Here is a 26,370-nt window from a genome sequence, read left to right as displayed (position 1 = left end):
AAAATGAAAATTCTGTCAGTAATTACATTCCCTCATGTTGTTCCAACCCCGTAAGACTTTCGTTCATCTTCGGAACTCAAACTAAGATATTTTTTATGAAATCTGAGAGCTGTCTCACTCCTTCATAGGCTTCTAAGTAATTGCATCTGCCGGCCCAGAAAAGTTTGTAAAGACATCGTTAAAATAGTCCAAGTGACTACAGTGGCTCAACCTTAAGTTTATCAAGTGATGAGAATACTTGATTTTGTATTGCCTTAAGCCAATCAAGATTGGCGTGTTTTACACATGCTTCAGACGTGCTTCAAATGCGGTACTATAGCATTTGATGCAGTGTTGAGTTCCCTCGAAAGGGAACCATGGTTACACTAGGTTTATCAATGTTAATATGTGAATAAAAGCCCAAATTAAATCTGTTCATCATGTAAAACATCCCTGTCACTTCAGAAGATTTTAATTATTCAACCATTTGATTCATATGGATTACTTTTACGGTGTCTTGATAAAGTTTTTGAAGCTTGAAAATTTTGGTTGCATGAACATTCAATCGAGGAGAAAATTAAAAGTATCTTAATTTGTGTTCCAAAGAAAGATGAACAAAAGTCTTATGGGTTTGGAACGACAACAATGAGGGTGAGTAAATTATAAGTTTTTAATTTTGAGTGAAGGATCCGTTTAATCTCAAACATGTCTTCGTGTCGTAGAGTAGAAATACATCAGCAACTAGTGATTGTGTAGTATTATGCCATGCTTTATCTGTCCCGTGATTTAAAAAAATCATCACCAAATGTTGGGAAGAAATGTTTCTTAGTCTATTTTTTCTCCAGATGTTCGTTCAGAACCCTGTTTCCTAACCTACGATGAAGACGTGTGTACGCAGCCGGTGCCAGGACGGTTCCATATGGATATGTGTTGCTGTACGGTGGGTTTGGCCTGGGGCAACGATTGTGACTTATGCCCTGAGCCTGGCACACGGCAGTTTGACGCTCTGTGCCCAAGAGGACCGGGCTTCGCCAACAAAGGCGACGTGCTCACCGGCAGAGCTGTTTATAAAGGTCAAATAAATATATTTGCTCTTGAGTATTTAGCTCTCACTGTTATGTCTATTCTTATAAAGTTCATATATGCTGTTTAAAGTTCATATTGTTTAAATAATGAAGTTAATGATATTCCCTCTTTGTCAGAAATAAATGAGTGTAAAGTTTTCCAAAGCATCTGTATTCACGGGAAATGTCGGAACACCATTGGAAGCTTCAGATGTCGTTGCGACAGTGGGTTTGCACTGGATACCAATGAGCAAAACTGCACAGGTGATACTGAGTGTCGGAGGCTACATGCGTGACTTAAAAAGCCGATCATTTTCATCAGAAAAGTTTGACTGGAGAAATTTCTTAATGTTTTTCCTGAGTTGCATTCTTCAAAAAATGATGTGCTGCTTTATATGACCCAAGGATATAAACTGGTGGATATGAATATTTTCTTGTTACTTAATTTTCAAATGAATGTTGCGCTACTCTTTAAGTTTCTGTACATGCATTCAGCTGAAAATTATAAAGTATTTAATGTGTTTCTCTACAAGATCTGAGTGTGTGTGTAAATTTTCACAGATATTGACGAGTGCAAGATTTCTCCTGATGTCTGTGGTCATGGCACGTGTGTGAACACACTGGGCAGTTTCCAATGCGACTGTTTCCCCGGCTACGAGAGTGGATTAATGATGATGAAGAACTGCATGGGTGAGTAATAGTATGCCTCTTTACTTTCCATTATTTCATTGAATTTAATTTACTGTGATAAGTTTTCTATGTTAATACATTAAGCTGATCATAACATGGCTTTTTTGTATTTGTTAATACTGGTATGTTGCTTGAGTTTCACTAATGTTAGTTTTTTGCATAACAAGATGAAAACGTTCTGGACTGAAGTAAAGTAGGTTTACTTGATTGTCCATATTTAGAAAAATCATGTTCAAATGTCAGTATCAAATATGATGCAACAGGCTTTTGTTCATCTCTCAATCATCATTCTATTGCATTGCATTATATGATTTGCCCCCCACAATATAAACTACAGAGCTTTGATAATAAAAAACATTATTTGATTTAAAAAAATGCATTTAAACATCATCTTATTCAGACATATACAATACAATATAGAGTAACTGATATTTATATGCATTTTATGTAAGTAGTCTGTTATACTTTTATAAAGATCTAATTTATTACATTACAAGCTATCAGAATTTAATCGTGCGTTTTGTTGATATAAATATCAGCATCTGCACCAAATTGCATATTTTTGTTCAGTTTGGGCCTCTGAATAATATGATATAATATAGAGCTGTTTCCTCCTGTGAGCTCAATATTCTCACTATATCTAAATGAGCTATACAAGCCTGATGTATGAATTATCATACTCAACAAAAAGCACCTTTTTTTCTTCCATAGTCTTAAAACAATTTATATTATATTTATACAGTATATTTGCAAAGATGTTTTTTTTTTCATCCTCATTTAGACCCTTTGTGAGAAATGCTCAGTTTTGGTCTTCTGTCTCTTTTAAAACCCTATAAAGCTACTTTATCATATTTGATACACAAATTTCTAAGGCCTTTAAATCATCAACATGATTGCTGAAAAAACTTATTGTAGACAATCTACTTCATGCCTTCGGTCGTCTGATTGATAGATACTTTTCTAGCAAAAGAAAAAGTCCATATTCTCCTATATCATACTATATGAACAATAAAAGCCTGTTGTAGCAATTATGATACTCAACAAAAAAAACATGTACTTATATGTATTTATTTATTAATACTTTGTCTAAAGGTCCTGTACAATGTGCTGTAAATAAAAAGTGAGTTGTTTTTTGCAGCTTGGTTTCAACAAGTCATATTTTTGCAGTGAGGAATAATTTTGGAGGTCTGAAACTTCCAGTATTTTAGACTGAGAGTATGTGTGTGCTTGTTATGTTGTAGATATTGATGAGTGTGAAAGAAACCCCTCACTGTGCAGTGGAGGCACCTGTGAAAACACTGATGGCAGCTACAAGTGTGTGTGTCCACCGGGTCATCGTCTGTCTGTGGACGGCAGTGCCTGTGAAGGTGAGAACTATATCATATCATATTTCTATGTGCTGGATCTCACTCTCTTTTTTATCAATAGAATAATGCACATAACTATTTACCACTTCTCAGCTCGATTATATTGATTATCGTACATTGATCACTTTTTAAATTTCACTGTTATGAACTAAATATATATTTTGTTTTGGTCTGATTCTTCTGATGGATCTGTTTGTCTGCAGATGTGAACGAGTGTGATCTGAGCAGCACGTTGTGTCATAACGGCAGGTGTGTGAATGTGATGGGGACCTACCAGTGCTCCTGCAACTCTGGATATCACACAACCCCTGATAGGAAAGGGTGCACAGGTCAGAACTTTACATTAGATCAGCTTATGATGATCTTTAAAGCCTCAAACTCTCCACTGTATCAGTTATGTAGGGGAATTAACAGTTAAAGACCCAAGGACCAGATATGATGAATGAATACCAGGAGTCAGAAGTGCAGTCAATTGAAGAAAATTTTACTGAAGAATAGTTTGAAGTCAGCTTCAACACTCATTCTGATTGGCTAAGAAATAGATAGACTTAGAAAACCTCCACATATGGATGGAATGGCAGAAGCATATCTCCATTGATAATTCAGATGATACCCGCCGAGGTCACAGAACTGCGTTTCTAGGCTCCAGCTTGATGGAAAAACAAGTCCAGAAAAACACTCCATCTCCCCAGGGTGCCAGTTGTTCACCTCACCAACACTGATCTGTAACAAAGAATACTAGCACACACACACACACACACACACACACACACACACACACAGAGATATACAGGATACACAGCTTCTTCAAGGTTGAAGTTGGTCGAGCTCTGGCTCTAAACAAGACTTTCCCCAAAACACACTGATAACATGTTCTTTCTCTCAGTGAGAGGTTCAGACAATATTGTGCCTGACCCCAGTGACCTCGGCTGTCTTGGTCAGCTAGAAGAGTAAATATATATATATTTATACCATGGGCTGTTTAAATACTCGATTCTGATTGGCTGGAAGGTGTGCAGTAAAACCGTTTAATGCACAGGTAGTTCCAGTCAGTTTGATTACAGTTCGAAATTAATCCGCTACATTGGTAACCATAGTAACACAGATACACTTGCAAGCAGAGTGAGAGACGCATATGAAAACGTTTATTTAGGTAGGCTAAATGGATGATTTTTGCATATTGTTTAATTTGTATGGTGAATATGGCAACTCTGAGAAATGGGCCCAGGCACAAGACGAAATAGAAGACTTGGAGAAGACGTTGAATGACAAAAAGCGGCACAAAGAATTAACAATAAATAAATGACATGATTAGTTCAAATAAATAAATTCTCTCTCTCTCTCTCTGTTCCTTCTCCTTCAGTTCTCTGTCTCTCTCTTTTAATAATGAATTTAAATAAATGTGAATTCATTCAAATAAAAGCAATCCGATGGCTCTACTTTATTTAAAGCGGACGGAGTGCAAGAACTGACGAGCCTTAACTTAAGAAATAACCGTCATTTTTACACGTCTGTTAAAAAATGACACTGTAAACATCAGTTACAGCTTTAACTTATTTTTAACTTGGCAAATAACCAAGGTATAAGCGGGATAATCCACGGCTAGCCATGCATTTATCCGCTTCGCGTCGGGTGGTTCTTCGCCTCTACGTCGTGCATTAAAATCCTTTAATGCATGGCTAGCCGTGGATTATCCCTTACATATTAACATATGTTGGGTGCCTCTCTCAAAAAACATGGAGAGAGCACATTCCAGTAAACAGACATGTAATTCTATAACTACGTAAATCCCATAAGATTGAAGAAGTCATTCAAATCATTTTATATGAAGAAGGATAAATATTGATTAATACCTTGATTATATATCACTCATTACATATCACTCAAAAGATATACATTGAAGCGGAAGAGGACTTCAATTCGTTTACAAATCTGTGGCTCTGTCCAACCACTCTTTTGTGTGTATGGAAACTGTAGATAGATTAGCCTAATTAAAAGAGGAGTATATGAAACCAAAGTGGCTATTCATTTACACTCATGTTTAAACGTCAGTACGATTGTTTTGTAAGAAGTCTCTTCTGCTCACCAGTGCTGCATTTATTTGATCAAAAATACAGTAAAAACAGGAATATTGTGAAATATTATAATTATAATGTAACTGTTTTCTATGTGACTATATTGTAAACTGTAATTTATTCCTGTAATCAAAGCTGATTTTTCAGCATCATTACTCCAGTCTTCAGAGTCACATGATCCTTCAGAAATCATTCTAATATGATGATTTGATGATCAAGAAACATTTCTGATTATTATCATTGCTGAAAACAGCTGATTCATATTTTTGTGGAAACCATGATGCATTTTTTCAGGATTCTTTGATGGATAGAAAGTTCAAAAGAACAGCATTTATAAAAAAATAAAAGTCTTTTGTAATATTATGTATTTATTGACAGTTGTGATCAATTTAACCCTCTGGAGTCTGAGGGGTTTTTGGGGTCCTTGAGATGTTCTGACATGCCCTGACATTTGTGCTTTTTTCAGTTGCTTATAAACATATTAATGGCAAAGGTGTAAATTCACTCTATTTAGCACAAACAGGGCTACCATAATATGTGAACAACTTGCATGTACATGTTTGTATTTTTGATAGAATAATGTTTATGCATGGTTTTTTAAAAAACAAAAAACTAAAGTTTCTGAAATAAGGCCATAAAACACATTCTAAATATATGTAAATAAGACTTTTGACTAATGGATGTCGTTGCCTAGTATTTTTTCTTCAAAATTATGTGAAAATCGTCCTGCCTAATCATTCCCATAACACAATACATTGATTTAAATCTTGTAAAACACTTTTTGTTTGGAAAGGCCATATGCGGGTGGGCGTGATTCACACCTATGGAGTCAATGGGGCCGCATAATGAGGCTGCATACGTAATGAGCCTTTCATTCAGGTGTGTGAATGAGCCACAAGAATGCAAGGACAATATATAACTGGTTTGTTGTTTTTTCCACAAATTTTGCTTGCAAATTGTACAATATCCAAGGTAAACATTTCTAGTAATTGTGCAGTTAATTGTTCTCATACTGTATTTTCAGATTTGGAATATATTCTCTTCCCAAATGTGTCACTAATAAAGCATAATAAAATTATTTAAAGATAAGGCTTATAATGACCTTTTAAGATTTTGTTTACATCTATCCTTATATATATATATATAATTTTTTTTTTTAAGGTTATACAATTACAACAACATTTATAATTGTAACAATATTTCCAGTGTAATCTTTCTTTGTATTCGCGATTCATATTAAAACAGTATTTTTGCCAGCTGTAGTAACTCCACAACAGCACGCATCTTTGCGTTCATTCATTCATAGTAACGCGATTCATATTAAAACAGTATTTTTGCCAGCTGTAGTAGCTCCACAACAGCACGCATCTTTGCGTTCATTCATTCATAGTAACGCGATTCATATTTAAACAGTATTTTTGCCAGCTGTAGTAGCTCCACAACAGCACGCATCTTTGCGTTCATTCATTCCGATTAGAACAAAGCAAACAGAACTGACCTAATTCCTCAGCGGGATCCGTTTGCTCCTCGAAATGATACTTCCAGAACTTCTGAGGTAAATTTTTGCAGGATTATTATCAAGACAGTATTATTCCTCACAGCATCGTAAAGTACATAAGTCTGAAAGTGAACTCGCGGTGTGTGTTATCCAGCTGATGGGCGTTTTACAGGTTTGTTTGGATCGGCTCACATTTGCGTTTGAATAGCGCGTGCTCTCCGTGGGCGGAGCACATTAAAACTTAATTAGCTGAGATGAGAACGACTGACATCTCTCTCTTTGCATACATATTACATAAACTGTGAATATTTGTTTTTTATAAAAATTACTTCGTTTAAAAGATGAGAATTCAAGCTTCATGCCTGTATGTCTGAATGCCTGTTTGACTGAGTATTCACTGAGTTATGGTTCATTTTCGGACGCGTTTCAGAATGGACTACACTGACAGAGAGGAGGCAGAACTCGCTTCGTGTTTATTTTTCTTTATTTGGCAAAAAGCACAACACTTTGTTTTTATTGTGAGTATACACAAAAATAATACACATTTAACAGAATCGATTGATGTATGAAACTCCAATGGAAAATCAAAGTCAACCGAGTATTTTTGAGTTTCTTTTACACTGCTAAAAAAAAAGCGAGCTGGTATCGCCGGCGATACCTCCGACCTCTGGGGGTTAATTCGCCCTTGCTGAATAAAATTTTGGCAACAAAAAAAAAATCTTACTGACCCCAGTCTTTTGAACAGTAGTGTGAATTGCTTGTCAGCTGTTACTGAATGTCCCTACATCACTAACACAGATGTGTGTGTGTTCTGATGTCTCTTGTGTTCCTCAGACATAGACGAGTGTACGATCGAGAACGGAGGATGTGAGCTGTACTGTAGTAACTCTGAGGGGAGTTACTCCTGCATCTGTGGTCAGGGTTATGCTCTGACACCGGACCAGCGGACATGTGCAGGTGCTCTACTACAAACCTGACCAAACACTGATGAGCTTTTCTGTGTCTACAGAGGCCTCATTTAACACAGCAGTCTTTAATGTACAAACACAGCTGATTGAGTGGCGCATAAAATTGTACATTGCATATTGTATGTCTAGTTGCACACATACTCTGTACATAGACTCACCTCTCTTTCTTTCTCTTTCCAGATGTGAATGAGTGTGAAGAGGATGTTGGCATCTGTGAAGGTGGCCAGTGCACTAACTCTCCTGGAGCATATCATTGCCTGTGTTATGAAGGATTCATGACTTCTGCGGACACAAGAACATGCATCGGTATGATGCTCAATTCTTAAACAGGAATGTATTTTTAGAAGGAATGTTTTTGCTCTGTTTTTGCTTATTTGTATGTAATTCAACACACATCTTCTGCAAAGTCTTTTGCTGTGTGTGATGGAGAGTATGTGTTCAAAAATAAGACAACATCTGTTAATAACCCATGTTTTAAAAGTTAGCATTACAAGAATGTGATGCATATCTTACCAGATGAAAGAGTCTGTCTATACTGGGTCTGTTTTGAAACTTGCATAGTCATTTGACAGAATGTGATTTTGTTTTTAGTCTGTTGGTGTGGGATTTTTGTTGTAGATGTGAATGAGTGTGAACTCAACAGCAGCATCTGTATGTTTGGGGAGTGTGAGAACACCGAGGGTTCATACATCTGTCATTGTGAGATGGGTTACGCTGTGAAGAAGGGAACCTCTGGCTGCAACGGTGAGACCTGATCCAGAAAAACACCTCAGACATGTAACGTGTGTGACGTGTAATTAATTACATATATATACTTCCAAACTGTACTTACACTGTTACTGTACATCAATACTCCACAATGCACGGAGCATTGTAATAGTTGTTAATTGTCTGTGTATTGGCATGTAATCTCTGATACAGATGTTAATGAGTGCGAGACGAACACTCATAACTGTGATGCACACGCCGCCTGTATCAACACCGCTGGACACTACCTCTGCTCCTGCTGGGACGGCTGGGCCGGGGATGGAGTCAGATGTGCTGGTGCGTGTTATTCCTCATTTACCCTGTTACTGGGCTAGAAAGGTGTGTAAACTGAATGTGGCCAATGTAACTTATCCATGTTTTTGATTATAATGCTAGCAGAATGCTTAAAACCCTCTTACCTGTGGTAATTAGTCACCTTTATTTATATAGTGCTTTTTACAATACAGATTGTTTCAAAGCAGCTTTACAGAGATAACAGGAAAATAATGCAACAAAGTTTATTTCCAGAAGAAAATAGTGTCATAGTCCAGCTTAAGTAAGTTCAGTGATGTTTCATTTTTGTAGTAAAAAAGTTATTAATTTAGTTCATATATATATATATATATATATATATATATATAGCCGCTCTGGAGAAAACCGTAATGTCATCATCCAGCTCAGTTCAGTTCTCATATAATGGTGTCAATGCAGGCAGATCAATAATACTGTTGAATATTAAACTAAATGTCCCCAACTAAGCAAGCCAAAAGCAAATGGCGAAAAATATCAGTAATATCACTCTAGATCTTGGCAACAACATTACATCAGAGAAGGAGATGGTGGCAGATAGCTTTAATAAGCATTTCTCATCAGTTGCCAGGAAGCTTGTGGAAAAGTTACCTGGTCAGACTGGTCAATATGGTGAAAGTCATGTGCAGGACTTTTACTCTCAGTTAGGTGTCCGGGCGGGGAGTTTCTTATTTGAAAAGGTGAGGGAGACACTTGTTCTTGAGAAGCTGAAGAGGCTTGATGGCTCTAAAGCCACAGGATTAGATTCTGTTCCATCTAAATTCGTGAGGGATGCCGCTGAGATTATTACTCCGAGCATTACACATATTATAAACAGGTCGATAGAACAAGGATGCTTCCCCAATGACCTCAAGATTGCCAGAGTGATTCCATTATATAAGAAAGGGAGTAAACTAGACCCTGGTAATTATAGACCCGTCTCAATTCTTGGTTGTCTGTCAAAGATAATTGAAAGGATTATGTTTGAACAGATTGATAATTACTTAAAATCACAAAACCTACTTTATGAGTTCCAGTCTGGCTTTCGGAAATCACATTCTACGGATTCCTGTTTATTGTTTCTAACGGACTATATAAAAAAGGAGGTAGATAATGGAAACTTCTGTGGCATGGTCATGTTAGACTTACAAAAAGCTTTTGATACAGTCAACCATGGTGTCTTAATGTATAAATTGAAAGCCATGGGTTTTAGTGAATTAGCACAGAAATGGGTGGGCTCCTATCTGGAGAATAGAACGCAAGTAGTGGACATTGGGGGGAAAATGTCTCAACCAAAAGGCATGGACTGTGGGGTACCTCAAGGGAGCGTTTTGGGTCCACTTTTCTTTTTATTATATATAAATGATCTAAAGTCTGCTTGTTCATGCAGTCTTTTTTTATATGCAGATGATTCTGCGATGGTTGTTTCTCACAAGGATAAAAATATGATTGAAAACAAACTTAGCTCAGCACTTCTAAATGTTAGTATGTGGATGGCTGATAACAGATTATCACTTCACTTAGGGAAAACTGAATCCATATTGTTTGGAACAAAGATAAAGTTAAAGAAAGCCTCCAGTTTTAAGGTCCTAGCTGGAGATATTGTAATTACTGCCAAGGAATCAATCAGTTATCTTGGATGTATGTTAGATTGCAATTTATCTGGAGTAGGTCAGGCCCATAAGGTAATTACTAAAGTAAATCAGAGAGTCCGTTTTTTGGCCAGAATATCAAAGTTTTTGGATGAAAAAACAAAGCTAATTCTGGCAGGAGCTTTAATTCAGCCATATTTTGATTATGCGTGTGGATCATGGTACAATGGTGTCACAGGGAACCTGAAACATAGGCTTCAGACGTCTCAAAATAAATTAATAAGGCTTATTTTAGACCTTCCCATAAGAACTCATCTGGAATCTTCCCACTTTGAAAGAGTGGGATGGTTGGAAGTTGAGGATCACATGTCTCAGATGCAGCTGGGTATGGTACATAAAATTGTTAATGGAGATGTTCCCAAATTTTTTAGAAATTATTTTAAAAGAGTAAGTGAAGGTCACAGTTACTCCACTAGGGGTAGCTCAACAGATTTTGTACCCCCCAGATTTATTACTAATCTGGGCAAACAGTCTTTTCTTTATGCTGGAACTATCCTTTGGAATCGGTTACCTGGTACACTAAAGACAGTACGAAGCATAGGCAGTTTTAAACAGGGTTTGAAAGTATGGCTTAGATGCCAATCATAGTTTTTATTATATCATAGTCTATTTTTATTGTACATTTTTCTGTATAATATGAATGAATTTGTTTAATGTATGAAAAATGATTGATGTGTGAATTGCTGCAACTTGTCCTTTCCCCTTGCCCTTATAGGGACCACAATGGAAATAAGTCTTTGGGCTTTATTGTGTCATCCCTGACTATTTATGTATTTTAATATATGACACAGAGTACTGTTTTCATATTTTTATATTTAAGTGGTTAAAATAAAATCAATCAATCAATCAAAAGGCGACAGTGGCAAGGAACCAAAACTCCATCAGTGGCAGAATGGAGAAAAAAACCTTGGGAAAACCAGGCTCAATCGGGGGGCCAGTTCTCCTCTGGCCAATGAATGAACAGTGTATGATTATGATTCAGGCAGTATTATAGGTCAGAAGTCAGATTGGATTGGAACAATCAGAATATTATCCAGTTCATCTGGTTGAAGATCGGAGTCACGCCGGTATGGAGACGGGTTTGTTGAGGATCAGTGCCGATGGCTGTCGTGTCGATGAGGCCTTACAGGGGAGAGTCTAGTTGACACAATCTCTGCTGACTCTTCAGGGATGCGTTGTGGTCATTTCTAGGCGCAGGTCCAGCCCGGATCCGGCTGACTACATCATGTGTTGTGGTCGTGTCTAGGCGCAGGTCCACCATCTGATCTGGATACAGCCCAGATCCGGTTGACTACATAATGTATTGTGGTCGTGTCTAGATGCAGGTCCTTCATCTGATCTGGATACAGCCCGGATCCGGCTGACTACATCATGTGTTGTGGTTGTGTCTAGGCACAGGTCCACCATCTGATCTAGATACGGCCCAGGTACGGCTGACTACATCATGCGTTGTGGTCGTGTCTAGGCGCAGGTCCACCATCTAATCTGGATATGGCCCGGATCCAGCTGACTACATCATGTGTTGTGGTTGTGTCTAGATGCAGGTCCTTCATCTGATCTAGATACGGCCCAGATACGGCTGACTACATCATGCGTTGTGGTCGTGTCTAGGCACAGGTCCACCATCTGATCTAGATACGGCCCAGATACGGTTGACTACATCATGCGTTGTGGTCGTGTCTAGATGCAGGTCCTTCATCTGAAATGGATACAGCCCGGATCCGGCTGACTACATCATGTGTTGTGGTTGTGTCTAGGCACAGGTCCACCATCTGATCTAGATACGGCCCAGATACGGCTGACTACATCATGCGTTGTGGTCGTGTCTAGGCGCAGGTCCACCATCTAATCTGGATATGGCCCGGATCCAGCTGACTACATCATGTGTTGTGGTTGTGTCTAGATGCAGGTCCTTCATCTGATCTAGATACGGCCCAGATACGGCTGACTACATCATGCGTTGTGGTCGTGTCTAGGCACAGGTCCACCATCTAATCTGGATATGGCCTGGATCCGGCTGACTACATCATGCGTTGTGGTCGTGTCTAGGCACAGGTCCACCATCCGATATGGATACGGCCCAGATCCGGCTGACTACATCATGCGTTGTGGTCGTGTCTAGGCACAGGTCCACCATCCGATATGGATACGGCCCAGATCCGGCTGACTACATCATGTGTTGTGGTTGTGTCTAGGCGCAGGTCCACCATCCGATCTGGATATGGCCCGGATCCGGCTGACTACATCATGCGTTGTGGTCGTGTCTAGGCACAGGTCCACCATCCGATATGGATACGGCCCGGATCCGGCTGACTACATCATGCGTTGTGGTTGTGTCTAGGCGCTGGTCCACCATCTGATCTGGATACGGCCCGGATCCAGTTGACTACATAATGTATTGTGGTCGTGTCTAGGCACAGGTCCACTATCCGATATGGATACGGCCCGGATCCGGCTGACTACATCATGCGTTGTGGTCGTGTCTAGGCGCAGGTCCTCCATCTGATCTGGATACGGCCCGGTTCCGGCTGACTACATCATGCGTTGTGGTCGTGTCTAGGCACAGGTCCACCATCCGATCTGGATATGGCCCGGATCCGGCTGACTACATCATGCGTTGTGGTCGTGTCTAGGCACAGGTCCACCATCCGATATGGATACGGCCCGGATCCGGCTGACTACATCATGCGTTGTGGTTGTGTCTAGGCGCTGGTCCACCATCTGATCTGGATACGGCCCGGATCCAGTTGACTACATAATGTATTGTGGTCGTGTCTAGGCACAGGTCCACTATTCGATATGGATTCGGCCCGGATCCGGCTGACTACATCATGCGTTGTGGTCGTGTCTAGGCGCAGGTCCTCCATCCGATCTGGATACGGCCCGGATCCGGCTGACTACATCATGCGTTGTGGTCGTGTCTAGGCGCAGGTCCTCCATCTGATCTGGATACGGCCCGGTTCCGGCTGACTACATCATGTGTTGTGGTTGTGTCTAGGCGCAGGTCCACCATCCGATCTGGATATGGCCCGGATCCGGCTGACTACATCATGCGTTGTGGTCGTGTCTAGGCACAGGTCCACCATCCGATATGGATACGGCCCGGATCCGGCTGACTACATCATGCGTTGTGGTTGTGTCTAGGCGCTGGTCCACCATCTGATCTGGATACGGCCCGGATCCAGTTGACTACATAATGTATTGTGGTCGTGTCTAGGCACAGGTCCACTATTCGATATGGATTCGGCCCGGATCCGGCTGACTACATCATGCGTTGTGGTCGTGTCTAGGCGCAGGTCCTCCATCTGATCTGGATACGGCCCGGTTCCGGCTGACTACATCATGCGTTGTGGTCGTGTCTAGGCACAGGCCCACCATCTGATCTGGATACGGCCCGTAATTTTGACCTTTTTATGGTTGTGCACAATTATAAGCTGGAAACAGTATTAAAGAAAATCAATGTTATATAAAGTACCCAATCATCATGACTAAAACTAAAGATACCTGAATGAGAAATGATTAGAGTAAAAGTTAAAGAAGCCCCTGAGAAAAATACTTCCAACAAGTAGAAGTATTACAAAGGTAATAAAGCAGTAAAATGAAGGGGTCTTAAGAAGTACAAAACACGTAAATGGGACACGGTGATGGTAAAATGAGAGGAGAGGAAGAATTATATTTCAGTGTGTTTGCATTCATTCACAAAAGGTCTGCATTCCCCAAGAAATGTGAAAGTGTTGCGAGGGACGCAAGGGAAAATGCAAAAGCTTTGAAATATAATCTTTCCAATAGCATCTAACAACTTTTGACACTTTGTGCAAAAAATACTGCTACTTTCACTTTAGTGTAAATTCCTCCAAAATGAACATTCTGTCATCATTTACTCACCCTTTTATTGTTCCAAACCTGTTTGACTTCTTTCTTTCTAAAAGATATTTTAAAGATTGTTGGTAACCAAACAGTAATGGTGATTGTCTTCCATTGTATTAACAAAAAACAGTGTGACATTTCTCAGAATATATTCTTTTATTTTCCACAGAAGAAAGAAATGCTTTGGAACGACATGAGGTTGTTTAAATGATGACAGAATTATCATTTAGGGTGAACTATCCCTTTTAATGTTGGTTAATAAAACAGTCATTCATTGTTTGTTCATGTTACTTTACAGTGCATTAAGTAATATTACCAGATACAACTTTTGATTTTAAAAATGTGTTGTTCATTGTCAGTTCATGTAAATTAGCAGTAGAACCCATTTAGGAAACATGTATTAAAAAAAAAATTGGTAACATTTTACTTAACCAATTAAACGTTATTGTAAAATGTTACAGATTTTCTTCACAAATACATGTTTTCTAAATGGGTTCTACTGCTAATTTACATGAACTGACAATGAACAACACATTTTTAAAATCAAAAGTTGTATCTGTTAACATTAGTCAATGCACTGTAAAATAACAAGAACAAACAACGAACGACTGTCATTTGTCTCTTTCTCCTAGAAATAGAGATTTATATTCAAGTATGAATGATCTACACAATACATACATGTAAAAAGAGCCAATCAAATCAGTGGTTCTCAGTGTTCATCACACTGTTATCCAATGTATTACATCATGCATTTAACAATAATGCAATAATAATGGATTTAATAATATTTATGTATTTAAATAATTAAATGTTACATTAAATGTTCAGTGTGTTTGTATGTATTTAATGTGTAGATGTGGATGAGTGTGTGAACAGGACTGAGGTCTGCAGCGCTGATGCCGAGTGTGTGAACACGGCTGGCTCGTTCCGCTGTAAATGTTCAGAAGGCTTTACTGGCGACGGATTTACCTGCTCAGGTCCATCATTCATCTTTCTGTCTGTCATTTCAATCTGTCCATCCACACCAACATACTTCCATCATACAAACCATCACTGACTGGGGTCTTGATGTCCTGCAGATATGGACGAGTGTGCTGAAGATGTGGATCTGTGTGAAAACGGCCAGTGCCTCAATGTTCCCGGCGGCTATCGCTGTGAATGTGAGATGGGCTTCACACACACTCCCAACAGGAGAACCTGTCGAGGTGCGCTTATCTACACACACACAGGCTGCAATAACTTAATCTACTGACTGACTGTAATTTTGCTGCATATCACAGAGCTGAATTGTAATTGTCTAAGTCAGTTACTGCTATTTGCCATGGACAGACAAGAGATCATCTAAAAATCAATTACTGATATCTTTTGGCTCATTTACAGATATAGACGAGTGCTCCTTCCACAACATCTGTGTGTTTGGCTCTTGTCAGAATATTCCAGGAATGTTTCGCTGTGTTTGTGATGAGGGGTATGAGCTGGACAGGACAGGTGGAAACTGCACAGGTAAACCTGCTGTTACCCTACACACACACACAACAACAGCTGTTCTTCACCTCACACACACACTGACCGCTTCTGTGTTGCTGTGATGTCAGATGTGGACGAGTGTCTTGATCCCATCAGCTGTGTTAATGGTCGCTGTGAGAACACAGCCGGCTCATACCAGTGCAACTGTCCCATTGACTTTGAGCTCAACCCCACTGGAATCGGCTGTGTTGGTAAGACTGATTTTTCAATGTAACCCAAACCCTCACTACGTCACAGCTTATATATGCATATAAAATTTGGATTTCATACATTCATTTCTTATTCAAACTAAATCCTGTCATCCAGCATCTCCTCCCTTCCTCTTTCATCCTCATCCTTTTCATCAAAAATATGTTTTATGTGGACAGATCAATACAGTACAAAGAACGTCAAAAAATGTAGGATGTTGTAAAATAACTCTCTTTTCTGTTAAACAAATGCTTTTTAATCTTCGCTATTGCTTCAATGCAAATGAACAAGTGCGCCGTTATTTGTTGCGTAATGACGTATATAATCAAGTAAGCCAGATATGAGCAGATTCTGCGCAATGCGCTGTATTTAATATATGATGATGACTCACGAGTTGAGTATTTGCGTTAAATCTACGCAGATTTGGCTTACGTGAACTTCCCCAGCAAAGTGAGTGAACATAATAATAAAGTAAAAAGCCAAATTGGCTAGTGATCTGACAGCGTTAATTGATTTTTACTCGGGGTTGGCGGTTGTTAATTTCAAACCCTGGATGTAATGTATTCACTGCATCCTTCCCTTTATTGAAGTGTTCTGTCATCATCCATAAAGTTTGACACACAGTCAGTTGTTCTCTCTCCATGCGGCAGACACGCGAGCAGGGAGCTGTTTTCTGGAGTACCGAGGCTCGCTCGAGGCCTGTGGCGTTGAGCTGGGGTTTGGAGTCAGCCGTTCATCATGCTGCTGTTCTCCGGGACGGGCGTGGGGTAACCCGTGTGACCTTTGCCCTCCGCTCAACACATGTAAGGAACTCTACAATACTACTCAATTGTTCAACACTACAGTACTTCAAAATGACAATAATTCAATTATACAATGGAACAATATGTCAGCACTTTCATACTGCAATAATTCAGTATTGCAGTATGAAAAACATGTTCTGAAAAACACATATCTTGCCACTTTCAATTGGGAGTTTTAAGAAAATTCTCCATAAGGAAGGAAAAGTTACACACTGGCGTGCAGGAGATATTTTAGTCCTTCATACTATTATAATAGCTTAATGATAACAATTCTACATTACCTTAGTAATTCAATACTATAATACTATCAATGCTTACATCAATGCTTCAATAATAAATACTGATATATTTCTATAGTTTAATACTGCAATAGTCCAGTACTACAATACTGTACATTGTTACCTCAAAATAACGATACTCCAATACTTTAAAGTCCCTTTGTAGTCAATCATTTTATCCCTTAAAACTCATCTTTGATCACCAAAATTACATATTTAAACTTTTTTTTTTTTCTTGAAATTTGCTTGAATGTAACTCGACACCCTTGCCTCATTTAGTATGCGCGGTATGAATTTACACATGGTTTGTCTTAAAGCATATTAAAAACACCACATAGACATATAAACAACATTAAAACTAGATTTTCACCACAGGGGGACTTTAATACTACAACACTTCAATATTTCAATCTTTATACATCAGGACTGCAATATATCAATACTGCAATAATAAAATGTTTAACATGACAATACTTCATCCATTCTCCAAATGGCTTTATCGTCTGCAGGTCCGCAGGGATGCTGAAGCCCAATGACAATACTTCTGTTTTACAATACTTCAATATTACAATGCAATAATTTAAAGTAATTTAAAGGCAGACTTTTAAACAGATTTTTATCTTTTTTTTTGTGACAATAACATTCATAAGTTCTTTCATATCGTCTTAGCATATTAAAAATATTGATGAATATGAATGATGAAGATGGCTGATGACCATATCATGTGTGTCTAGCGGAGTATAACACACTGTGTCCTGGAGGAGAGGGGTTCAAACTTAACCCCATCACCATCATCCTGGAAGGTAATCAACCCATTATACTATACTATACATCACTATACATGCTGAACGTACTCTCTATAACAGATTATTATTTCCTGTGAAGTTATAGAAAATACATAAGCAATAATAAGGTCATAGTGGCAGTACTATTTTGTGATTACTGTCAACTCTATAGGATTAATGTTAGACATGACACACAGTAGGGTGACTATTCATAATATAGTATTTTTAAATGGTTACTAATATAATAAAAATATTAGGTACAGATTTGTTTATTAATTTTTTTTTTTGGATGAAATAGAGAGACTAATATGAATGTAGATGCCATTCTTATGATGTACATCTCAGGTGTTACAGGAAGTGTTCCTGGTTCCAGTTTACCTAATTTATGCAGACTAATATTTTAACGGATTTGAACAATAGGAATGTATAATGTGTTATGTGTATGCTAGGTCAAAGAGATGTGTTTTTAGTCAAGCTTTGAACTGACAGAGTGTGTCTGCTTCCCGGACAATGTTAGGAAGACTGTTCCAGAGTTTTGGTGCTAAATAGGAGAATGATCTATCGCCAGCAGTCAGTTTGATATTCTAGTATTATCAACTGGCCGGAATTTTGAGATTGCAATAGACGTGAAGGACTATAATGCGTTAAGAGCTCGCTCAAGTACTGCAGAGCTAAGCCATTTAGTGCTTTGTAAGTGATCAGTCTGCTGGAGCCTGTCCTGGTGTCGTGGGCTGTATTGGAGAGGAAGCACCCTGGACGGATCGCAGGGCCAGAATATATTAAATATATACGTAACACTTAAGTAACCTTACTAACTACCTTACTACCTTACTAACTATTAATAAGCAGTAATTAGGAGTTTATTGAGGCAAAAGTCATAGTTAATAGTTAGTTGGTAGTGATAATTAGAGCCTAATCTAATATATAACATCTTTAAAATACATGTTTGACATATTAATATGTATTTAATAAGAAATGTTTCATTTCATGAAGGGTGTTTATCTGTAGTAAAGGTCTGAAATGACCTTTGGAAAAGTTGCACAGTTGCTTAATTTATTTGATTGCACACACAGATAAATATTTTGTATTGTATAATAAATATTTTTGAGATTTTGTAGGTCACAGAATAAGAGTGTTAGAACACTTTATTCAGATAATAGTAGTGTTCAGAACAGTCTCATAGTTTGAGATGGTAGCATTGGCTCTGGTATATTAGCCGTGGATGGCAGTGGATGATCTACATGTCTCACATTCTATTGCAAGACCGCACAAGAACTACTGTCGGTGAAATGCCAATAATGAAACAACCCAGGTGAGGCTGTTAGATTATTTGTTTTCTTTTACGGTAAAAGTAACATACATACGGTTAAATAAGTAAGCTGGGCCTTGTTGGGAGAAGAATTCAAACAGATTGCAGGATGATGCTCTAATTATTTCTGCCTTTTTTTCTTAAAATGGACTTGATATTTCGATGAGTATAAGAAAAAATCAAAGCCTGAAATATAAGGGGTATTGAGAACTGTTGTGTTTGAGTTGTGTTTCTGTTGGGGTCAGATATTGACGAGTGTCAGGAGCTGCCCGGCCTGTGCCAGGGTGGAAACTGCATCAATGCGTTCGGCAGTTTCCAGTGCGATTGCCCGACCGGATACCACCTCAACACAGACAAGCGCATCTGTGAGGGTGAGGCTCAAACATACTCTCTGTTCGCTGAGAGACGCTCAGAGAGGGGAGTTTGACTGTGAGGTGTGTTTTTCAGATATTGATGAATGTGTGCTCAGTCCAGGGGTGTGTGGGCCGGGCACCTGCTACAACACACTGGGAAACTACACGTGTGTCTGCCCACAGGACTACATGCAAGTGAGCGGAGGACACCGCTGCATGGGTGCGTGTGTGTGTGTGTGTGTCAGTGTGCTTCACACACTCTGGTGCTGGTTTGATGCAGACAGCACAGTTGTTAATTAATAGTTTAATAAAGAGGTGTCCAATCCTGTTCCTGGAGATCTACCTTTCTGCGGAGTTCAGCTCCATCCCTGATCAACACACACCTGAAGCAGCGGATGGAGATCTCCAGGAGCACGTGATGTCACAGACAGGACAGGTGTGTGTTGATCAGTATTGGAGCTGAACTCTGCAGGAAGGTAGATCTCCAGGAACAGGATTGGACACCCATGGCTTAATAGTTTTAATTGTAATCAATAGATTTTATGGTAACACTTTACAATAAGGTTCATTAGTTAACATTAATTAATATATTAACTAACATGAACTAACAATGAGCATTATATTTGTTACAGTATTAATTCATCTTTGTTAATGTTAGTTAATGAAAAATACAACTGTTCATTGTTTGTTCATGTTAGTTCAGAGTGCATTCACTAATGTTAACAAATACAACTCTTGATTTTAATAACGTATTAGTAAATGCTGAAATTAAGTTAACATTAACTAAGATTAATAAATGCTGTTGAAGGATTGTTCATCTTTAAGTAATGTTAACTAAAGTAGGTAACTAATGTTGTGTGTAATGTTATTTTCATTGTAAATGCTTTTTGCTCTACTCATGTGGGTTAGTGTACTTTATAAAGTATATTTTATTTATTTGACTGTATTTTTTTGTTTTTTTAAATGCAAACTACTAAATTTGTAGGACTGTGTGTTGTTTTAGATATGAGGAAAAGTCTGTGTTACCGAGACTACAGTGGCAGTACCTGTGAACACCAGCTCCACTTTAACACCACACAGAGACTGTGCTGCTGTTCCTACAATGTGGGAAAAGCCTGGAACAAACCATGCCAGTCCTGTCCGAGCCCTGGCACAGGTGAGCACACATGCTCTACTGCAGCTCTAATCTCAGCATGAAGACACACATACTACAAGTCAAGTCACCTTTATTCATTTAGCACGTTTTACAATACAGATTGTTTCAAAGCAGCTTTACAGAGATAACAGGAAAATGATGCAACAGAGTCTGTTTCGGCTGTACAGCAGATCTAGAAGAAAATAGCGTCACAGTCCAGCTTAAGTTCAGTGATGGTTCATTTTTGTTGTAAAAAAAGTAATTAATTTAGTTCATTTATATATAGCCATATATAGCCGCTCAGGAGAAAACTGTGATGTCATCGTCCAGCTCAGTTCAGTTCTCATATAATGGTGTCAATGCAGGCAGATCAATAATATTGTTGAATATTAAATGTACCCAACTATGCTAGCCAAAAACGACTTGTATATTGTTTTAGAGACACACAACACAAACCTTCAAAAAGTATTATTATTATTTATGAATCTCTTGAATGAATCTGAATTTCTTGACATTCCTGAATGTCCATACAGAGTTTCTCATCAGTCAGCAGTGGACGCTATGATAACTTTTTGCAGGAATGATGACCTCTCAAGACCTTTGACCAATTTATTGTTGAATGCCGCTATTGATTGAAAATATATATATATATATACAAATTTCTGGGCTCTAGTCTTGCACCTCGAAAGGCAGGATATATATATATATGTATATATATATATATATATATATATGTATATATATATATATATATATATGTATATATATATATATGTATATATATATATATATATATATATATATATATATATTAGGGTTGTGCCGATAGACGATAGTATCGTGTATCGACGATAGACAGAGATATCGCCGATGGCAGATGCCTTTGACGATATCAATACGATAATTGGCTCGTTTTTCCATTAATGTATTAAATCATTATTATTATTATGAAGCCAGTATAGTTATTAAATTAATTAGGAACTACAATTATATTTGCCTTGCCTAAATTCATAACGACATCACCACATAACCACACTTGCGCCATATCACGCGCGTATGAGGACTCCTCAAAGAAAATGTTTTTAAAACAGACAAAACAAAAACTACATCCCACAACGAAATTTCATTGCAAGGTGATCCATTCACAAATTGTCAAGAGTGCTTTAACAGACGCATAATTTTTATACAGAGCCTAGATGAAGACGCGGCATCGTTGTTCGTCAGTAGCCTATATTTTGTTTCCATTGCACATTAACAAAATATTTAATGACACGAATAACACTAAAAACAATACAATTACAAAATATTAATTATAATAATAATATCAATAAAATGATATAGGCCGCCTAGGCCTAATAAAAGTCTTTAGTTCACGAAGCATCTGTGAAACTCTGCCATCTGTGAAAATCACAAGCAACTTCAAACTTGTTTAACAAGAAATATTCTTCTAATTTTTTCGCTGTCAATAATGTAAGTCCACAAGAGAAATATTCAGCCAGTAAATTAAGATAGTTGCTGTAGCCTACCGTTATCCACCGTCGACTCTGAGAGAACGTGCTGTTAATGCAGCGAAAGCTCAGTCCGTTTCTGCTTTCGTTTTCAGGGATTGAGCGCGTTTACATGCACGTTATTAACTCGATTATGCTGAATAAACTGACAATGCATGTGGTCATGTAAACGGATTAACCCGTTTTCGTTTATCAGAGTCAAGTCATAAGTTTAAGTCGGCGTATAACCGATCGACTTTTAGATTTTTGCCTCTAATTTCTCCTGGCATTTAAAACACCTGCGTTATTGAAGTGCGGTGCGCATGTGAAGTGCATCCAGACAGAGAGAGCACTGGTAGGAGGACATATATCGCAGACTCCGACTCTTTCTTGAATCAAGAAATTAAAACGTGTTCACATCTCGTCAAACAGTCAAAATGCTACAGATCTGTAACGGCATGAGAGGATAATGTGTGTCCGTAAATTTCCCGCTGACATGTTGAAATACTCCGAGTCAGATACAAGAATGATTAGGATCTTTTTTTTACCTCACTATACCAGGAAATAACCTGATTTAGCCTATTAATAAACACTCCACCTTTGCTAGCAAAATAGAAAAAAGATTCTCATTTAAAACGAAGTAATAAAACAAGCAAATTGATGAGTAAATAAGCAAGTTAGTAATCAAATAAGTAAGCCCCGCCCCCTCACGATAATATCGTGTATCGCCGATCTCACAGGCTGACGATAGGACGATATGAAAATGGAGCATATCGCGCAACCCTAATATATATATATATATATATATATATATCTCCTGCCTTTCGATGTGCAAGGCTAGAGCCCAGAAAATTGTATTAAAGTGTCATTTGCTAATAAATTGCTGTGATTCTATTCAGGCTCTCAGTTATGAATAACTAATAATATAGAGTTATAACTCTCTATTCAGGTAGTCATGTTCCTTAATTCAGGGGATTAGAGTTAAATGCATAATGCAGACCTTTTGTCAGATTCAAATCAGTTCTGGACAGTTGTGTTCCCAGACTATAGCTAAGCCCAAACACATGTTGTACCAGGGTGTATTTTTGTTTAAGTGGCCACAAAAAAAATTCCAGCCATTAATAAAGTTATACATCTAAACTACAGCATACAGTATAGCTCAGCGGCTAGAATTCAAACCATCGGCTTACCTTTTATATGACAAAGCAGAGTCTTCGAGGGCGATTATCAGGGTGGGAATTATGTAATTTTAGGGGCAAGGCCATTTGGCCTCCACCTTTTCTTTTTTTTTAGGGGCACCAAGGCCATATGACAGGGCACAAAGGCCATTGACTACAATTCGATGGTTTTCCCATTCAGATTGATACCATAACATCCTAATTTGGAATTAGACATGGATTATGACTTTTTTAATTAAAAAAAAACATTTTTTAATGAGAGAGAGAGAGAGAGAGCGCCATTACATTCAGAAGGTATACACCCTCACACAACAATAGAAACAACATAAATGCCAATAAAAGCATTCAAAATATTCATTCATATATCATGTGAGAATGTGAGTGTGAGAGAGAGAACCATTTCATCCAGAAGGTATAAAATAATCGGATAAAAAAAAAAAGTGTGTGTTTTTAAACAACCAAAACAAATAATGCATAACGAAAATGATGTGGCTGTAAAATGATCAAGCATTTAGCTTTTATTTCTCAAAATAAAAAAAATAAAAAAATAAACAAAAACAGAGGTAGGCTATTTATTCCAACTCCAACATTTGGTTCCAAAACTAAGCCTATTTATTGTAATTTTTACCCATTTAGTGCCAGTGCCAACAATTATATAACAATACAGTTAAGTCAACTTTATACTGTAAAACATGTATAACATCTAAAACTATGAATACAAACTTAAATAGTAAAGGCCATTTGGCCTTAGTTTTGACTTCTTAATACAACATTACAAAAAAAGGATTGCACCTTCTTCAAATTACCCACCGGAGAACAAAAATAAATGAAATGAATATAAAATATCAAGCCAAACAGGTTCACAATGTATACAATTTATATATATATATATATATAAATAAAAAAAAAGTGTAGCTTTGAAAAGGGGAATGTTTTATTGCAAATATGCATTTTGTTAAACAGAAAAAGAACAGCATTTTGTTTTTCACTTAGGCTAGTTGAAGTATATTAGCACGTTTTGTAGTATTATATTTTTTTGTTAATTGAAAATGTTCTATGCTCAATTACTTTGGTAGCCGATTATGTCTTCCCCAAAAGTACGAGTGGATTTGGATAAGCAGGCTGGGGAGTTTCATTTTTTGTTGTTTTTTTACAAACAAGGTCTCTCAAAGACTGCAATACAATATTTGTTCCTCCATCACGTCCCGGTGTATACAGTGAATGCATGCTGAAATTACTGTTGCGTGACATAAAAGTTTAAGCATAGGCTATGTGATGCATTGCCGCAATTGGTCTGACTGGCGCGTGAGAGAGACGAGGGTGCGTGTGTGCGCGCGCGCGTGTGTGTGTGTGTGTGAAGGGGTTCTTTTTTTAGGCTATACTCTCTTGCAATTGAACGTGAATACGTTCGTTTACTACTTAAAAACATCAAAGCTAAACATCATATCCAGTCAACCCGCATCACGACATCGCTACAAATACAGTATGGGATTAAAATCAGCGAACATCAATGTGTAGGTTTCGGCACGGGCGGAAATATTGGCGCTGGGTTAAAAAAAAATGCGAGGGACAGAATCGTTACCTTGTTTCAGCGACGCTGAAAGGAAGCGATCCCAAACTTTAGACATTCTCTGCCGTCTATGGATCACGCGCTATAGTGTGCTTCCTGAACACTGAACAACGGTCCGTGTGAAACAATCAGATCCCCGCTCGCTGTAATTCAAAGCAAGCCCACTATGCCGCACTGGCGCTTTATACATGGAACTTGGACAGGACCAGGGCACACAGGCCACTGTGGCCGTACGATGATTTTTTTTTCACGGGGCATGAAGGCCAAAGTGTAGGGCAACGGCGGCCATGGCCGCGTGGCCGCGGTATAATTCCCACCCTGGCGATTATTAAAAATGTCAGCAGAGAATCCAACAATTCCTGTTTGAAAGATAGCAGGGGAAGTTTATTTAAACGCACAGTTGTCATGGATGATCTCAAAGATGATTTGATTCTTAAAAAAGTTTTTCGACACAGCAGTAAGTCATAGGCAATGTGAACATTATCTTTTAAAGTCGCAGAAGTTGAAATGCTTCTTCAAATGAAACACAATAGTGTTCACATGGCATCCTCAGTAGCTTGACTTTTGAAAACGAACACCAGGAAAACACGCAGCTACTGTACACATTAACCCATGTTGATTTTTTTCCTAGAAAGGTGACGTAGGCTCAGATGTAGATGGTACTTTTTTTTCATTCACACTTATCTTTTCATAATTTACTGAAAAAGCAAAATATGGAATTTGTGCACCTGTCATCACTGCATTAATGAACTATCAGCAAAGAAGATGACAACAATAAAACCAGTTAAAAACAGCCATTGCATTTTTACCAAGCAGCATTTAGATTTTTCAATCAAGCAATCGATCAGTAATATGAGGGGTTGACATGTAAAACTCTGCTGGATTACACCCTCTGTTCTTTCAGGGGACTATAGAAGTCTTTGTGGCAGTGTGACCGGATTCAGGATTGACTTTGAAACAGGAAAACCAAAAGGTAAAGGCCAATTTTGCAGTTAGTGGAATTTCAGTAGAAATGGCAGAGATACCTTTTAACATCATGTGTAATGTTTTTGTTCTACTCTTTTCAGATATTGATGAATGTCGTGAAATCTCAGGTGTCTGTGCTCATGGTGTGTGTATGAACCACATGGGCAGTTTCCACTGCGAGTGTCCCACAGGCTTCATTTACAATGACCTGCTGCTCGTCTGTGAAGGTCTGATCACTTGTCTCTCTGTAAGGGGCCGTTCACACAGAACAAGTTTCTGTTGCTCTTTTCTTTTCTTTTTTACTACCCTGCGTCTCACATTTTAAACACAAAAATGCTTTGTGTGAGTGGCTCCCTTAAATCTTTATAACTACTGGGCTTATTTAGTGTGGCAACTTCAAGTCTAAGTTCACCGCTTTCAACCCGTTTTGTTTAAAAATAATATTGTTACACTAGCCAAGTTTCCATTTTTGTTTTGTTTTGTTATCGACAAAGTGAATATGTGTTAAAAAAAGATTGCGAAATTTGCTGTCTCCAGCTAGTTTCCATCCAATCGGCCTTTTACAGATAAAATTAATGATGTCATCCCTAAAAAA

The 26,370-nt window shown here is 38.2% G+C and overlaps 1 protein-coding gene across 1 annotated transcript in view; it reads left to right on the top strand.

The window, feature by feature from the left end:
* The window catches only part of LOC311076601 (fibrillin-2-like), a gene marked incomplete at both ends in the record, with an annotated part of 145,909 nt that overhangs the window by 79,276 nt on the left and 40,263 nt on the right, over positions 1 to 26,370 (top strand). The window contains 20 exons of the mRNA XM_084104936.1: positions 825 to 1,052; positions 1,182 to 1,307; positions 1,605 to 1,733; positions 2,975 to 3,100; positions 3,304 to 3,429; positions 7,508 to 7,630; positions 7,822 to 7,947; positions 8,260 to 8,385; positions 8,563 to 8,685; positions 15,050 to 15,172; positions 15,275 to 15,400; positions 15,576 to 15,698; positions 15,791 to 15,913; positions 16,562 to 16,714; positions 17,727 to 17,795; positions 19,332 to 19,457; positions 19,534 to 19,659; positions 20,443 to 20,595; positions 25,714 to 25,782; positions 25,877 to 26,002. Coding sequence (XP_083961062.1) covers positions 825 to 1,052; positions 1,182 to 1,307; positions 1,605 to 1,733; positions 2,975 to 3,100; positions 3,304 to 3,429; positions 7,508 to 7,630; positions 7,822 to 7,947; positions 8,260 to 8,385; positions 8,563 to 8,685; positions 15,050 to 15,172; positions 15,275 to 15,400; positions 15,576 to 15,698; positions 15,791 to 15,913; positions 16,562 to 16,714; positions 17,727 to 17,795; positions 19,332 to 19,457; positions 19,534 to 19,659; positions 20,443 to 20,595; positions 25,714 to 25,782; positions 25,877 to 26,002 — 2,550 coding nt within the window. The remainder of the gene's footprint in view (positions 1 to 824; positions 1,053 to 1,181; positions 1,308 to 1,604; positions 1,734 to 2,974; positions 3,101 to 3,303; positions 3,430 to 7,507; positions 7,631 to 7,821; positions 7,948 to 8,259; positions 8,386 to 8,562; positions 8,686 to 15,049; positions 15,173 to 15,274; positions 15,401 to 15,575; positions 15,699 to 15,790; positions 15,914 to 16,561; positions 16,715 to 17,726; positions 17,796 to 19,331; positions 19,458 to 19,533; positions 19,660 to 20,442; positions 20,596 to 25,713; positions 25,783 to 25,876; positions 26,003 to 26,370) is intronic.

The sequence above is a fragment of the Abramis brama genome (genome assembly GCF_963993115.1).
Source record: "Abramis brama genome assembly, chromosome: 25".
In the NCBI taxonomy this organism is placed as follows: Eukaryota; Metazoa; Chordata; class Actinopteri; order Cypriniformes; family Leuciscidae; genus Abramis; species Abramis brama.
The sequence above is the reverse complement of the archived record's forward strand: the minus strand, read 5'-3'. Positions and strand labels throughout refer to the sequence as shown.